Source organism: Lactuca sativa, chromosome 8 (assembly GCF_002870075.4).
Source record: "Lactuca sativa cultivar Salinas chromosome 8, Lsat_Salinas_v11, whole genome shotgun sequence".
Classification (NCBI taxonomy): Eukaryota; Viridiplantae; Streptophyta; class Magnoliopsida; order Asterales; family Asteraceae; genus Lactuca; species Lactuca sativa.
The window spans coordinates 296471090-296487952 of record NC_056630.2 but is presented as its reverse complement, the minus strand read 5'-3'; the positions used below and the strand labels follow the sequence as shown (position 1 = coordinate 296487952).

The window sequence follows — 16863 nt, the reverse complement described above, 5'->3', positions numbered from 1 at the left end:
GAGAGCTTATGGAGGCTAGGTTATGAACCAACATGTTCCTTATATAGTGGCTGACCCTAATTTTAGGGTTTTAGAACTCTGAGAGTACGCTGGGCGTACTCAACTTTGCACCCGCGTCCAATTACGCACTTACGCTGGGCGTACTCGGTGTGTCCCAACTTTCATATTTGAACCTCTTTTTCCACTTTTCCCACAAAAGGACCAAAATACCCTTCCTCTTAAATCCCGGGGACGCACAAATAAGTACTTTTAGGAACGGGGCGTTACATTTTACATGTGTCATTTTCTCACTGTTTATCTTTTTTTAATTAATACATTATATTTACACCTCAATTAATAATTGCCTTATTTGAAAATAACCATTAAATTACAATATTACAACTCATATACTATTGAATATGTTTCCTTTTAAATTTAAATTTTCAAATTTAAATAAATTTTTATTTAAACATTCATATTTAATTTTTTTGTTTTATCCAACCCGTATAACATACGGGTCTCACAACTAGTAATATAATATGTGTCACTTAGTTGTTTTACCACTATTTTACTTTTATATTCATATATTTTATAACAAACGAAGACTTAAACCATTTAGTTAGTAACACCTACACTCTTGTGCCACGACCCATTTGGTGTGTTAGTTAATAGAGAAAATGACAAAAATAGCCAATTACACTAATTGCATTACAAAAATAGCCAAAAAAAATCGGGATTGCATATTTAGCCACCCATTTCACAGATGAGAAGGCCCCATCTGCGAAATGGGCATCTCATCTGCGAATGTACAAGTGCCTGAAGCACAACTGTGCTTCAGGCACTTGTACATTCGCAGATGAGATTTTTTTTTTTTTTTAATATTTTTCGGTATAAATAGGGGTAATTTCGCAGATGGAATAGGTCCCATCTGCGAAATACTCTGATCCTATCTGCGAAATGATGATTTTTTTTTTTTTTTTTTTTTTTTTTTTTTTTTTAAGGTTGACTACGAAATGAATTGGTTTGACTACGAAATGGGCTTTGCTATATAAAAATTTTTGTAGAAAAAATATCATTTTGGTTGTTATTTGGTTTGTGAAATACTCTCTATCTCTACAATTTGCTCAAAAAATGATTGAATATTTGGTTTGTCTTGTAACCGGTGGGAGATGGCAAGTTAATGGAACTAATCTGGAATACATATGTCCACATGGAGGTATTTCTGAATTTGCTTTGATATTTTCTGAGTATATTAGTTATAGTGATTTTGTATCTATGGTAAGAAGCAAAATTGGTTTGTTAGACAAATATAGAATTAGTCTTCGTTTCCACCATCCTGAATTAAATTATTATATAGCTATAGTTGAAGACGTGGATGTTAGAATGTTGATAAACGTAATCAAATGTAGTGGAGGAAGGGCTGTGAAAGTGTTTGTGGTGGTTGATGAAGTTGAGGAGGTTAATGGGGGCGGTGAAATTGGAAACGAAGTTGTTGGTAATTTATGCAGTTTTAAAGGGAGCAACGATCCGATAGGTACTTTCAATACTCCTAGTGTACCTCAGTTTCACAGTGTTGCTGAAAATGTTAATGTTAGTTATTCACCTATTCAATATGTGGATCCCGAGAATTACAAGTATGTTGGTGATGATGATGTTGGTACATATCTTAATCATGTTGGTGGTCGTTGTGATGATGTTGCCGAACAAGAAGTTAAACTTATGAATAGGCGTGTGGTAGATAAAACTAAAAAGAAAAAAAATTCAACTCAAAAAAATGAAAAAAATCATGTTTACGGGCATTATGTTGATGTTGGTGATGTATGTTTAGATATAACCGAGCTACAAAGTAATTCCGATAGAGATGAGTTGGGTGATGAAGTTAAAGCTAAGTATCCCGATAACCTTTTTTACGGTATGCCCCCTGTACCAGCATGGCCAGTTGATAATAATGAAGATATCCCAACACAGATGGTAGACATTAATCTTCAAAAGATTCAATGTGAGAGTATATTTAAAAACAAAGAACTTTTAAAGCGGTGTATTGGTAAAAAATGTCTTCGAGAAGGTTTCCAGACGAGGACAAGTAGATCCACCAAATCAAGGTATGAAGCTGTGTGTGTTTCGAAAAATTGTTCTTGGTTACTAAGAGCAAAAGCAATTAAAAATACTGATGGACTTTTCCAAGTGAATAAATTTGTTGATGTACACACATGTTCTTCAACATTGTTGCAACCTAATCATCGACAAGCAAACAAATATGTTTTGGGTGAATATGTTGCTGATGTTTTGGCTGAAGACTATAGTAGAGTTTATCGGGGAAAAGAAATTGTTAATGATATGAATGCTCAATTGAATATCAATATCTCATACCATCAGGCATGGCGTGCGAAACAATATGCATTGTTGTCGTTAAGGGGTACGAAAGAGGATTCTTTTACCAAACTTCCGGCGTATTGTCACAACTTGGCCAAACATAATCCGGGTACTGTCACACATATTAAAACAGATGCTGATGATCGGTTTGAGTTTTTGTACGTCGCACTCGGTTGCTCGGTTAGTATTATCATGTTCTAATTTTTTTTTAATATTTATTTTGGTGTATTTGAATAGATATACAATGTATTGTAGGTACGAGCTTTTGTCAATTTTTGTAAGCCGACCCTAGTAGTAGATGGAGCTCACCTAAAGGGCGAGTTCAAAGGTACCATGCTACTTGCAGTTACTAAGGACGGACAAAATCAAATATTACCGGTTGCATATGGTATATGCAAAAATGAGTGTACTGATTCTTGGACATGGTTTTTTCAAAAACTACGTGATTGCATAGGAAATATGCAGGAGCTTACAATTATATCTGATGGTCTCCATCTATAGCAACATCCGTTGCCAACATTTTTCCTCACGCTCATCATGGAATATGTGGTGTCCATTTGTATTTCAACATAGTATCTAGATTCGGCAAGAGTAAGACGGTTAAAGGAATTTTTTGGGAGGCGTGTAGGGCGTACACAGTTGATGCTTTTGATGCTGCCATGGATGTTATGAAAAAGACAAAAGAACCAGTATGGGAGTACTTAAAAAGTATAAATCCAGAAACCTGGTCAAGGGCACATTTTAAAGGGAACCGATACAATCTTATGTCGTCCAACAGTGCGGAGTCTATAAATGCATTATCTAGACACGCACGTAAGGTGCCAATACTTATGTTGATTGATTTTTTTCGTGCTACAATGCAACAATGGTGGTTTCAAAGACGTAACTTTGCAGGTATTACGTAAATTTGTAATATTAATGTTTTATTAGTTTCGATGTTATTGATTTTAACTTCTTCATTTTGGCTGTTTTTTTAGCGGAAGCAACAACAACACTTACCCCTTGGGCGGATGAAGTTGTAAAAGAAAACAAGAAAAATTTTACCAAATGGGATGTTCGCATGATCTCAAATACGAAATGCGAGGTCAAAAAGGGGGCACAAAATGTGATTGTTGATTTTCAACATATGACATGTACATGTAGGCATTGGCAACTTGATGGGATACCTTGTGGTCATGTCATAAGATGTTTAACAGTGAACAATTACCAAGACTGCTCGAGGTTTGCATTAAATGCTTACTTTACCGAAACACTGAGGAAAACATATGAGGAATCAATAAACCCTCTGCCGAAGCCATCCGAATGGGAGATCCCCGATGATTTGATGATTGTTAAGCCACCTATAATGGATAAACGTCAGCCAGGCAGGCCAAGAAACACAGACCGCATTCCATCCCAAGGCGAGGGTCCAATTATAAAAGAGTGTTCTACATGTGGTCACCTAGGACACACGAGAAATAATTGTACTGGAAGGGCCTCTGGTAGCAGAGCAGGTCACATAATTTCTACTGCAGAAATGGCATATAATATTGGTGGTTCAGCGGGTTGCTCACAAACCCATAACGCTGATTTTGATATAAAACAACCTTGAAATTAAGAGTAATGACGAGTTGTTAGCTTATTATGTATTGTAATATTTTTATTAACTCTTACAAGACATTGCTATGCTTTCATATTTTAGTTAAGTTTGTTGATTATAACAATGAATGAAGCCTTTATATTATAAAATATAGTTTGCAGATTTATTTTAACAGTTACAACATGTTATTTAAAAAAAACAACAAACGATCATTTGGCAACCTAATCTGTTTCATGATAATATTACAACAACTTTATAACTAATTTTTAAACTCAGGGAACTGCAACGGGTACTTCTCTTTCTCCATTGTTATATAGTCATCCCTAATTCTCATTTTGTCTTCGAAACGATCCTTTTTTACCATAATGTGTATCAGCTGCTCATCCTTCTCAGCAAGCCGTTTTTCAGTCGTTTTGATTGCCTTCTTACTCTTTTTTATCCAATCTTTATGCTCTTTGATTTTGTTTTTATTGAGGTCAATCCATTCTTCAGCTTGTTTGCATTCCGAACCTATATCATTAGCAAGTTGAGTGAGAAGTCGGGATGACTCTTTGTCCTCTTCTTGTTGTGCTTCAGCCTTCTTTAATTCTTCAAAATTTTCATGTGACATATATGACCCGGCTGAAGAGGGTGTAAAAAAAGGGTCTACCGAATCACAGTAGTAACAATCTACTTCGTTGCATGAGCAAATTTCGAATTTGTGTGAGGAACTCATAATAAAATCGATGTTGTATTAAACTGGAGCAATAAGTGGTATTTATACATACTAGACAGTAATGAGAAGTCCAACTTTGAAATGACTAGACAGTAATGACAAGTCACTGTAGTAACCTGCACATCCCAGTGGGTCCCTTTAGTGACAAGAGATAAATGACAGTTTGACATGACAAAACACTGCATAAAGCTGAAATTCGTAGTCCAAATATAACCATTTCGTAGTCAAAGTATTATTTCATAGTCTATTTATTTATATAAATAGATGTTTAAGATCTATAAACCAAACACCCAAATCACCTAAACGAAACGAATTCCCATTATTAGAAATGTCGTCGAATGCAGCAAGTTCTTTGAATGAAGTACCTGGTTCCAATTCTGAAAGGCCATGGACGACAAACGAGGTGTTAGTTCTAACACGGTGCTGGCTAAGTGTTAAGGATGGTGAACCGTTACTTGCTCCCCCGCATTGCCTAATTGGTGATGAATGGAGTCGCATCACATCTTTGTTTAACCATGAGATGGGAGAAGGGCAAAAAAGAGAAAAATCAGATGTTGTTACTAAGTGGACGGATGTAAAGGAGGAAGTGACATGGTTCAATCGAGTTCAATCGAGTACCCTAATTGGAGCAGTAAATCCTGAGACGGAATACTTTAAAGTTTGACCACGCTCAGGAAGTGATAAATAATGATGTATCTTATTCCACGTATCCTCAAGGTCAACATAAGTAAAATCCCATAGATAGCTACCCCAAGCGAAGCTAACAAAACAAAAAAAAACAAAATTGATTATTATATAAATTATAACTTTAATAAAATAGAACTTTTAACGTAAAGAAAATATACCTATTCCAGAGATCCAAATTCTCAGCCAAATAAAACCAATCTTGTGGCACCCGATCGTTAACTTCTTTGCCCAAAAAACCTTCACACAAAATGTATATCAAACATACTCTAACTGCATCAAGGTCGTCAAGTGCTAGGAATGTTTGATTTAAAATTAAACTTTTCAGGTCGCCGATTTTCACCGAACTATTAGTATGGTCCGGAAATAGCCGTTCACGCAGTAAACATCTTTTTTTACTGCTTATTAATTTTTCCGACCCTTTTCTCCCAATGTTTTTTGGATACTCCCCAAAATTGAAGCCGGTAATCAAACAAAACTCTTCCGGCCCATAAACCATTTTGGTATTGCCTACTCGAAAATATAAACGTTTTATTCCATCTGGAGATAAAACAGGGTCCGGCCGGATCTGATGAAGGAACATTTTATGAAACAATAAAGCGTCCCCTTGTAAACGAGGGACATCAATAAAATAGCCAAAGACGGTATTTCTGAAAATAGCACGTCGGGCATCATCTAAAACTTCAAAGACTTCCCATATGTTACCGCCAGAGCCTTTTAGGTTCGCAAAGACTTTCGTATTCATTAAACTAAAATCATGCTGCAAAAAAAAACACAAAAACAAATTAGATAACTAAAAAATATACTTTTTTTTAAATATATTACGAACTGCAAAATACTTTCTTAATTACTAATATATATATTTCCGATAAAAAACAATAACATACACATATATAAACAATTTTCCAAGTTATACAACAAATATATTTACGATAGATCACAATATCATACATAATTATATAAATATTTTCAACTTAAACATATTTTCAACTTAAACAAATTTTCAACTTAAACGACAAATATATAAACAATTTTTATCTTTCTAATTAAAACTAACATTATATAACCATAACCATATAAACAAAAAAATTTAAAAATAAAACGACAACCAAACTAACAATTTTGCAAGTTATACGACTACTTTATACAAATTTTTCAACTTATACGACAAATAAAAACAATTTCTAACAATATATATACGACAAATTTTCAACTTATAAATGTTATACGACAAATATATATACAGTTTATATAAACAATTATAGGATAAAAATTTACAAGATTTCAGGTTATACAACAACTAAAAAAACTACAAAAATAACAAATTGTAAACATTATCCACGCAGTCTCTACTTGTCTCTACTTGCATTTAAACTTCAAGTATACTAAAAATATACTAAAACTATCAAACACAACAAAATTACCCTTTTTTAACACTAAATAATACAACAATTGATAAAAAAAAAATAACTTTAAACATTAAAAGAGTTAAAATCTAACCATATTTGCGGGATTGTTGACATAATCCTCCATTTTCTTCAAAAACTAGCCAAAATTCCTAGAGAAGCCCAAAGTTAGAGAGAGTTTTTGTGTAGAGAATGGTGAAAATGAAAAAAAAAAAAAAAAAAAAAACGTTTTTATACCTTTTAAACACCCATTTCGCAGGTGAGAAGGCCCCATCTGCGAAATGGGCATCTCATCTGCGAAAGTACAAGTGCCTGAAGCACAGCTGTGCTTCAGGCACTTGTACTTTCGCAGATGAGATGCCCATTTCGCAGATGGGGCCTTCTCACCTGCGAAATGGGTGGTTAAATTTGTAATCCCGATTTTTTTTGGCTATTTTTGTAATGCAATTAGTATAATTGGCTATTTTTGTCATTTTCTCTAGTTAATATTATGCTTTAACAAATTACTAACTAAAGGCCTCCATTCTTCAAGTTCAAGTATGTTCAATTTTAAGGTTATGGTATTTTATTTGAACCTCTGATATATATATATATATATATATATATATATATATATATATATATATATATATATATATATATATATATATATATAGTCAAGATCAAATAAGAAGGAAAATTTTAATAGGAAGGTAAGAATTTTTTATATACATATTTTCTTAGCAAAAAAATGAAATGAATCATTAGATGATTCAAAAGTAAGATGATTCACAGGAAAAAATTCCGAAAAAACACCTTCATGATTCATTTTTAGGTAAATCAAGAAAAAAAATTCACTTTTATGACAATTTTAGTGAATATCAACAAAATCATCATAAAAATGAATCATCGAAATGTTTTTTCGGGATTTTTTTGGTGAATCATGTTATTATTGATTCATTTGTTTTGTTCGCCAAAAAAATAAGTCGAAAAAAAATTTCTTACCTTCCTACCAAAAAAATTTTCTTACCAGATCTATATATATATATATATATATATATATATATATATATATATATATATATATATATATATATATATATATATATATATATATATATATATACTAATATAAGAGTAGCTCTTTTGCCAAGTGTCACCATATTAGACATTTTAATTAATGTGTTGCCACTTGTCAATCTATTAGTTTTCCATTTTAAATTTATTAAACTTCCTCATTAATGTGATTCTATTTTAAATTTTAAATTTTAAATTTTAAATTATTGTTTTCATTAATTCACAAATAAAAAATATCTAATATATATTAAAAATTAATTTTATATATTTATTTGAATCAATGATTATAATTTCACATAACTAATAAAAAATTTCTCTTAAATTAATAATTTATTTAAAATAACTTATTAATAATTTTGAATTTTTACTATAAAATTTTGATTAATTTTTTAACCGTGGTTCCCACGGGTTATAAACTAGTAAAAGAATATGTTTAATCTCCTATTGACAAGTGTCATACAATTAGAGTTTCTCATTAATGTTATATATCATCTATCATGTCACTTGTCAACCTATTAATTATCAATTTCAAAATTTCAAATTTTAAATTTTCACTCTAATTACACTAAATTAATAAATGATTATCCATTTCAAATTTCAAATTAAAATTTTCACTCTAATTACATTAAATTAATAATTGATTCTTTATTTTAAAATTCAAATTTTAAACTTTCTCACTTTAATTATATTTAACTAATAACATTTGATTGAAAAATAAAATAAAATTAATACAAATTATAAGGTGATATAACTAAATATATTTATTTAAATCAACGATTATGATTTTATATAACTAAAAAATATATATCTTAAGTAATAATTTATTTAAAATAATTGATTAATAATTTTGACTTTTAAATATGAAAGTTTAATTAATTTTGTAACCATGGTTTTCACGGGTTATAAACTAGTTAGTATATATATATATATATATATATATATATATATATATATATATATATATATATATATATATATATATATATATATCCAACGCATACTCCTACAAACCCATACATAAATGTCAAATCATTTTAAGTTTATTTAACAATACCTTTAAGTCTTATCATTCACAATAACTTTTTTTTTCTATTTGAAAGTTTTTGAAAAGGTTTTTACCCTTAAAAGATGAGTTAAAATGAGATGTCACTTCAATTATTTATAAACACTAACATTTTAATCAACTTGTATGTTTTGTCCTTTTTGACCCTATGGTTCATACCAGGGTCGGCCCCGAGAAGTTAGAGACTCTGTGCAATTTAGTAATAAAGGGCCTTAAACGATAAATTCTAAAAATACCAACAATAAAAATTTTATTTTTCATCTAATCTCACAGTTACGAGTCCTATCAAAATAATACATAAAAAAGTAAACTCGTTTCCACTTAAAATATATCATCCTTTTAATATCCAAACTCAACTTCTCTCTTTCAGATGAATTAGGAAAACACCTCACAGGGATTTTCTCATTTCTTGCTTTTGAAAAATCAATCTGAAAAATGAATGCATAAATCTGAATCAGAAAGACAAAAAAAAAATGGATGACTCTAATTTAAAATTCAAACATGATAATATGATATAATCAGAATTGTTATTTACCTTTTCAAAATCTGTAAAATCTGGAACTACTAGCCTTATTTGTATAGGTTGCCTTTTGAAAATTTCAAAATCAGAAGAATTGTCAAATCATAATTATATATACAACATTTATCTCTTAAAAACTAAAAATAAAAAAGAATGAAGGATCAAACTAAGATATTTAAAAAAAAATGAAGGCTCAAAAATAGAAAACGTATAATTCATCTGATTATGTAGAAAGAATGAAATCATAAATCTTGACTTTTAAGACACCAAATATATTACTCTAAGAATATGTTAAAATATAAATCTGAAACATACTCTAAAAAGTAAAAAAGTCGTTCGAAGATACAAAATGTACTCCAGTTACTTACATCTTAAAAACGATGTAGAGACTCAAGAAGAGAAGAAGTTCAGGCCACGATTATTGAACATGAGGGTGTTTTGTGGTTGAAGGTTGTGATTCCTGAACAAGAAGGATGTTGAATGTTATGATTTTTTTTAAGAATAGAAAAACCAAATGGAAGAAACTGTTTTCTTTTTGAAGCCTTGAAGGATGTCAAATTTTAAATCCCGATATATCCTAGGATTATGAGATCGTTAATAAGAACTGAATCGTTGTATGCCATCAATTGTTTTCCCTTCACGCGTATATTGAAAACGAGGCAGGAGCAAAATCGATTTCAATCATATTCCCGCTTTCAAATTTGATTTTGCGCGCTTTGATTTGGAAGAAAACGTGTTCTGTTTTAGACGAAAACATAAAGCAGATTATTAACCCTAAACGAGAAATTGGGCAATGTTGGAGGATGGGCCCTATTCATGGGCACCTCCTGAACTTGCCTTGGGTCGACCCTGATTCATACCATTTTGTTTTACACGCTATTATATTTAGATTTTACACCTTATTTATATTTAGATATTTTTTTATTACTTAATCAATTTAAATAAATATACAAAATAGATGTGAATATATTTTATAAAAATTACAATATAGAAAATAAATTTCAAAATAATACAAATACTAAAGATTATAGAAACTCATAGCAAATTATTTTATTGTTTTTTTTATTTATTAAATGAAATATTAACTAATGCTATTTTTTCAAAAATATATGTAACGCTTATAATTAAAATTTTATATAAAAGGAGTTTATGTAAAATATAAGAAAGATAAAGGCAAATTAATTTTTATTATTTTTTTAAATCTTTTGAAAATTTGAGTCATTGGAAAACATGTATAATAATAGCTTTTTAATAAATAAAAGTTATTGTAAACCTGACAAAAGTAATAAGTCTTTTAGGCTGGACGGAGTAGCTTCGACAAAAGGTTCGACAACCTCAGCGAACACCGGGTCGACCTCTCGGCATATCGAGCTCGGTTCGACAACTCGGTAGAGATGTGCCGAATATCTTTCTTCTTCCTCCTTCCTTCTCCCTCACTCGGCACCCCCCCCCCCCCCCCCCCTCCCCCCCTTCTTTTCCCTCTCTTCTTCTTCCGAGTTTCTTCTCCACCTTTTTGCTGATGTGGAGTTCGGCAATAGCTGCACGACTCCGTTCAGCCTTATAGGTTCGCCATTATTAGCAAGACATTTCCTGAGAAAGTAAATATCCTCAAAGACCCAGGATGGATGAACCATTAAAAAATGATGTTTATCGTTATTATAAGTTTTTATTTCTAAATAAAAATATATAATAACAAACAGTAAGGATCTTCTGAGTTAAAAAAATAAGTTAGAGACAAAACGCGCAAATTACCCTAAACCATAGGGACCATTTTGTAATTTACTCTACAAAATACAAAAAAAAAATGAATATTAAGTTTTCTAAAATTTCTATTCGGAACGAGTCGGTAAAAATATCGGACTGAATTTAAACAATACTAAGAACCGATAATCGGGCCTCTTCTTATAAAGCGGTACCGGGTCCTAGTACGTCTCCAAGTACAATGTTGTTTAATGGTCCAAACACTCACCCCTACTCCAGACCATCAAGTTCAACATGATTTTAACCAAATTATTCCATTAGTTCACCACATCAAGCTCCCATTGCAACTACGACCAATGCTTTAATATATGCTTTTGTAATATATCATAATATGTGACTTTAATTAGCAACTATGTTGTCAATTATTTTAACGTTAATGTAATATTGAACTCTAAAGTCGATTGTTCATGTAATGGGTATGCAAATTGGTAAACTTTTTTGCTATTATTAACATGTATACTCAAAAATACTCTTACAATATAAATTATCCACTAGAAACTACTTTCGTATACAACTAAATAATCCATGCAAGTATACATTTTTGCAAAACAATCGTCTATTCTTCAGATCATTTAACAGGAATAAATTATACTTCATTGTGGGCCATAAAACATCTTCATTATTGGCCTAAGAACCTCATCTCCAGCAATCATCCTCAAGCTTCGTATAAATGCGTGTCTTGAAATCTTGTTTTTCTGCCAAATAATTAACATGTTAAACTCATCAATCTCTAAGATTCATAAGCGATGAAGAAGAAAAAAATCCAAGTGAAAAACTTACATAAAACGCTTCACGTTGTCTGTTGATTAACGCCATGTTTGAAGAACTTATATAATTCGCAAGGTGCTTCATGAGCACATCGAATCTCAAATGGGGTTTCCTTTTCATCCTTACAGATTGCTGATCACCTGTTTTTGATGAATCTGCTTTGAAACTGACGATGAAAACCGGAAGAACGAGAGTGTTCATGTAAGGTTCCCAAATGATGTATTTTGTGGGTGATGAAATGTCATCAACACCCGAGTTGAATTCTGTTGACGTCGGTTGATCTATTCGTGAACCAAAAGGAATTGCTTCAGGTTTTCCCAAAATCAATCGACATAATAATATATGCATTAGGCCATCGGAATCAGCCATTGATGATCTTGCACTGCAAGGAATTAATGAAATCAAATGAGTAACAATTCGACAACTTGAATAGATATATCTCTATAACGATTGTTTCTGTTAAAATCTGTAGCAAAATTCACAGCTTTGGTTTGAACTTGAAAATTGAAGCCCAAAATGAACACAATCGGAACAAATTAACATGAAATTGAAGATATGAAATGATCAAAATACATAAATATTGGTTGAGTTGAGAAATTTTTACTAACCTCGCCATTGGATTGTTTGCCGGAGAGAAGTAAACACCATGGCCATACGATGACGATCTATTTTCAAATCGACGAAATCCATGACACAAAATCTCACGAATCTCTTCACGAGAACCACCATACCAACCATACTTGATGTTCGGATCTCCACCGTTTCTACTCGCAACTGCCGCTGCAAAAACCCTAAACGCGTCCACCCGAGCTTCATCGATAACACTCCATTCATAATTCTTCCTGTGAATCCCAACAAATTCGACATGCTTCTCGAAATTCTTCATTCCATTTACAAAACTCCTCTTCACATTCATGTAATCATTAGTTACTTCTTCAATTCTATGCACCATCAATTTGTTATTCTTTCTGAAACTCCCTGATTGCCAGTAATTCGGAATAGCCACTTGGGTATTTGAACCAAAACCGGAATCGGAATCAGAATCATTATCAGGCTTTGTAACTTCATTGTCTTCTATTATAAGGTAGTCTGGATCTTGATATTGAACAGTTTGATCCATGCGTAAATGATTTGATGTAAAAGTTATGAAGGAAGTAGAATTTACAAAGGCGGAATTCTGCAAGTTGGAATTGGGAATAGTATAAATAGAAGAAGGCAAAGTCTTAATGAGGAGAAGAAACGAAGTGCAAGACGTCATCTATGAAAACCTCCAGAAGAAGGAAACCGAGTGGGCCATTAATTCTTTTTATTATTAATTTATTTATGTCGCAACCGCTTAAAATAAATGGAGACTCCTTCGCAAGAAACAAATAGAATTTTGACATCTAGAATTTTTTATTCTAGTTTTAAATAATCCATAAAAACCATGTGTTATTTAATATGTTTTATTATTATTCAATATTTTTAATAAAATATACTGTAACTCAAAATAGATATATTTTATAATTGTATTATATATAAAGATATTAGATATAACGAAGAAAATTATTTAAATAAAAGTAATTATTTACTCTAACCAACTTTGATAATATCATCCTATATGTTGAGTTGCTAGAGGATAGGTTCCTTTTCCCTACTTGTTTTAACAGTCAAGTTTATATAACAATAAATTTTAATCGTATAAGTTGTTTGAAATTGTTAATTTATAACAACTTATATGTTTTTGTAAAAAAAAATATTTATTAATTTATTCAGAGTTAAAATGGCACTTTAAAAAAAAATATTTAGATTATTTTAAATATTTAGATTATTTTTCTAATGCAGAAAATGAAGTTTTGTAAAAAATGCTTATGAGATAAAATGGTAATTTATATGAAATAACAACCTAGCTCTAACGGTCATGTTAATTCACTTGCGATCGCAAATGTTAAACGTAATACAATCTAATATGATACATTTGTTATTTAGGTGAATGATCGACTAGAAACGATCTATAAAAAAATAATTGGGATTATACATACAAAAAACATATATTTGGTTTCTATTTATGGATAATATGAAACATGTTTATTTTGGTATATTTTGATTAAAATAAAATGTCCATATATATATATATATATATATATATATATATATATATATATATATATATATATATATATATATATATATATATATATATATATATATATATATATATATATATATATATATATATATGATCATAAATTAAGGAAGATTGCAATAACATTTATACTTTTTTGTGACGGATTTGTCCTCACATTCATGCATAATCTTCGATTATATGATGTCTATTTGTTATCTTATATATAATTTATAGTCATGTCAACATGATTCTCATCATTTAACATTTTTGATATGATGATTGACATTCATGCTTGAAAGATTTAGTATTATTTCTTAGAATCTTTTGCATGCGTTATATTAACTATTTCTTTTACATTAAGAAACAAACATAACAAGTTTTATACATAAGGAAAGGTGATTGATTAAGTAAGGTGGCTCAATCAAATTGATAATGAAAAATAGGTTGGTTTATAAAGAAACGTGATGGTGTGTTATTCTTGGATGATTGGGATCGCTCCAATATATGTGGGATTGTTCAACTATTGCAGTGTTTCTACTCTGTCTCTAGCCTAAAGCTTAATGTGCATAAATCTAATTTGTATGGTGTAGTTGTAGATTTTGAAGAGGTCAAAATTTTTGCTAGAATTACTAGATGCAAGGCGGATCAACTTCCATTTTTCTACTTGAGTCTCCCTGTTGGCAATAATATGTTGAGGCTCAAAAGTTGGGATCCTATAATTGAGAAATTTAATAATAGGTTGTCTAGATGGAAAGCTAATATGCTTTCAATTGGTGGTCGCTCTGTGTTGGTTTCTGTTGTCTTGGAGTCTCTTGGTATATATTGATGGAATTTATATATTACAAAAATCATATTTTGGCGGAAAAACTTAAACCCTAAGTTTGCATGCAACCTAAAAGATCTATATTTTCACTATTGAATGAAGTAACCAATTGAACACCAAGAACCCTATAAGAACCCTAGTATTTTTCGAAAATTATAAAAGGGTTTAGAAAAACATACCTCTTGATTATGCTAGTAAATAATCAAACAAAATCCTTCTTGTAGTCACTTAGAATGTAGCACCAGAAATCTCGTGCCTCTAATGGTTCACACCCAACCCTAGCAACAAGAAGGCTTAAAGAGAGAGGAGAGGGGATGGAGAATTTCGGCTACGCCTTATGGGAATAAGATGGCCAAAATTATGAACCCCATGGAGGATTTATATAGGTGACTAAGGGAACTAGGATAAGACATGTTTCCCTAGGTAAGTCTTATCCCCTTTCCTTGTTCCCTAAGGCATCTAAGGCTCCTTAATGCCCAAGGAAACCCTAGAACCCTTCTAGAATTTGTCCCTCCTCTTAGGGAGGTTCTAGAATTGGTCGATGTTAAACTTTTAAACATTTTCACATTTAGTCCTCCCACTTTTAATTATTTCAATTAATCCCACAGTTAATTCTGATTAATTTAAAATTAAATAATATTGTTTCAAATTAATATATTATTCTCATTATATATTAATAAATTACTTATTTTTATTTCTAATTAATTTATTAATCACATAATAAATTAATAAATCAGTCTCTCTATTTAAAACTCGTCTTCTTTGAATACTAGGTTTAAGGACAACGCAAAAGGACTTTGCAAATCATTCAAGTATATATTAATTCGGTTATTGGTTTAGACACATAATCCAATAGTCTTCCACTTGGATAAGTCTATAACTGCAATTACCAATATAATTTCTAAATTAGACAACAAAGAGTACTTCAATAGCAACTGTCGAACTCTGAACTAAACATACATTTGGTCCTAAGATAAGTGATCAAGTATTCCTTCGTTCTACTAAGATATCATACAGACATGAGACATGGATTAGAATCAATATCATTGTCCAAGTTTTGTTTCACGATTTCCTGATTTGTGATGGCGACATAAAACTTCAAATTGAGCACATCAATTGAGTCTTGGCTTGGCCCAACACTATAAGTTAACACCAAATCACCGAGGGGCTGAAAGATATCGTTTTTTTGTTAGGGTAAAAGGAATAAATAAACTTTGACTTATATGCTTCTATCATTTACTCACCAAATCATACAATGACACTGCGTTTTACAACATCATGTTACTGATGTGTTTTTGCAAGACCAATGCATAACCGACTTGTAAATTACAACTCATATATCTCCGTTTCAAGAATATAAGATATTATCGTCTCAGAATTACTCGTGATATAATCCATGAAGTTGTTCTCTAAGAGTGAGTTTATCCAATACTTAAATCTTCATTTTTAAGTACTCATGAATATTGTAGCAATATTATTATTATGTCTAACCTTATTAGACAATCTACAATCCAATTAATGACAGTTTTAATTCACTACTTACTTCCCAAAGTATGAGTGACTATGAAATTTGAATAATTAAATTATTTGGGAAATAAAACATGTTAAATGAAAAAAAAAATAAGCAATTGAAAAAGACAGTAAACAAACTCATAAATAATCTTTATCATTTAATCATTACAAAACAATTACATTTATTTTGTTATAGGTTCCAGACTACTCATCTATTTTTCCGTATGTCCAAAATATATATATATATATATATATATATATATATATATATATATATATATATATATATATATATATATATATATATATATATATATATATATATATATATATATATATATATGATCTTAAAACGATTGAAATAACATTTATATATATATTTTTGACGGATTTGTCCTTGAGTTCATGCAAAATCGATTATCTAATGTCTATTTGTTATCGTATATATAATTTATAGTGATGTCAACATGATTCTATCATTTAACATTTTTGATATGATGATTGACATTCATGCTTG

General features: G+C 30.6%; 3 protein-coding genes across 3 annotated transcripts; 1 reads left to right on the top strand and 2 right to left on the bottom strand.

Moving 5' to 3' along the window:
• The first annotated feature begins 957 nt into the window (after nucleotides 1–957).
• On the top strand, nucleotides 958–4055 carry LOC128128160 (uncharacterized). Its single transcript, XM_052767037.1, has 3 exons — nucleotides 958–2532; nucleotides 2608–3246; nucleotides 3330–4055. The coding sequence occupies exons 1-2, from the start codon at nucleotides 1111–1113 to the stop codon at nucleotides 2851–2853; spliced, it is 1668 nt and encodes a 555-aa protein (XP_052622997.1). The 5' UTR covers nucleotides 958–1110; the 3' UTR covers nucleotides 2854–3246; nucleotides 3330–4055.
• A 573-nt stretch (nucleotides 4056–4628) lies between these two features.
• Nucleotides 4629–6902, bottom strand: LOC128127600 (uncharacterized). The gene is made up of 3 exons (XM_052766240.1): nucleotides 6831–6902; nucleotides 5492–6090; nucleotides 4629–5406 (listed from the first exon to the last, which is right to left on the bottom strand). The coding sequence occupies exons 1-3, from the start codon at nucleotides 6861–6863 to the stop codon at nucleotides 5253–5255; spliced, it is 786 nt and encodes a 261-aa protein (XP_052622200.1). The 5' UTR covers nucleotides 6864–6902; the 3' UTR covers nucleotides 4629–5252.
• A 4651-nt stretch (nucleotides 6903–11553) lies between these two features.
• Nucleotides 11554–13100, bottom strand: LOC111902041 (probable inactive poly [ADP-ribose] polymerase SRO2). The gene is made up of 3 exons (XM_023897917.3): nucleotides 12513–13100; nucleotides 11917–12286; nucleotides 11554–11831 (listed from the first exon to the last, which is right to left on the bottom strand). Exons 1-3 carry the CDS (start codon nucleotides 13022–13024, stop codon nucleotides 11730–11732), a joined length of 984 nt encoding a protein of 327 aa, XP_023753685.2. The 5' UTR covers nucleotides 13025–13100; the 3' UTR covers nucleotides 11554–11729.
• Between the last annotated feature and the right edge of the window lie 3763 nt (nucleotides 13101–16863).

Excerpts from the sequence above, each read along its gene's own strand:
- LOC111902041 (XM_023897917.3), bottom strand. The coding sequence starts at position 13,024 with ATGGATCAAACTGTTCAATATCAAGATCCAGACTACCTTATAATAGAA. Across the intron at positions 12,287-12,512 it reads GCAAACAATCCAATGGCGAG|TGCAAGATCATCAATGGCTG; the intron begins GTTAGTAAAAAT and ends AATTCCTTGCAG. Across the intron at positions 11,832-11,916 it reads GACAACGTGAAGCGTTTTAT|AAAAACAAGATTTCAAGACA; the intron begins GTAAGTTTTTCA and ends ATTATTTGGCAG.
- LOC128128160 (XM_052767037.1), top strand. The coding sequence starts at position 1,111 with ATGATTGAATATTTGGTTTGTCTTGTAACCGGTGGGAGATGGCAAGTT. Across the intron at positions 2,533-2,607 it reads ACGTCGCACTCGGTTGCTCG|GTACGAGCTTTTGTCAATTT; the intron begins GTTAGTATTATC and ends AATGTATTGTAG.
- LOC128127600 (XM_052766240.1), bottom strand. The coding sequence starts at position 6,863 with ATGGAGGATTATGTCAACAATCCCGCAAATATG. Across the intron at positions 6,091-6,830 it reads TCAACAATCCCGCAAATATG|CATGATTTTAGTTTAATGAA; the intron begins GTTAGATTTTAA and ends TTTTTTTTGCAG. Across the intron at positions 5,407-5,491 it reads AATTTGGATCTCTGGAATAG|CTTCGCTTGGGGTAGCTATC; the intron begins GTATATTTTCTT and ends TTGTTTTGTTAG.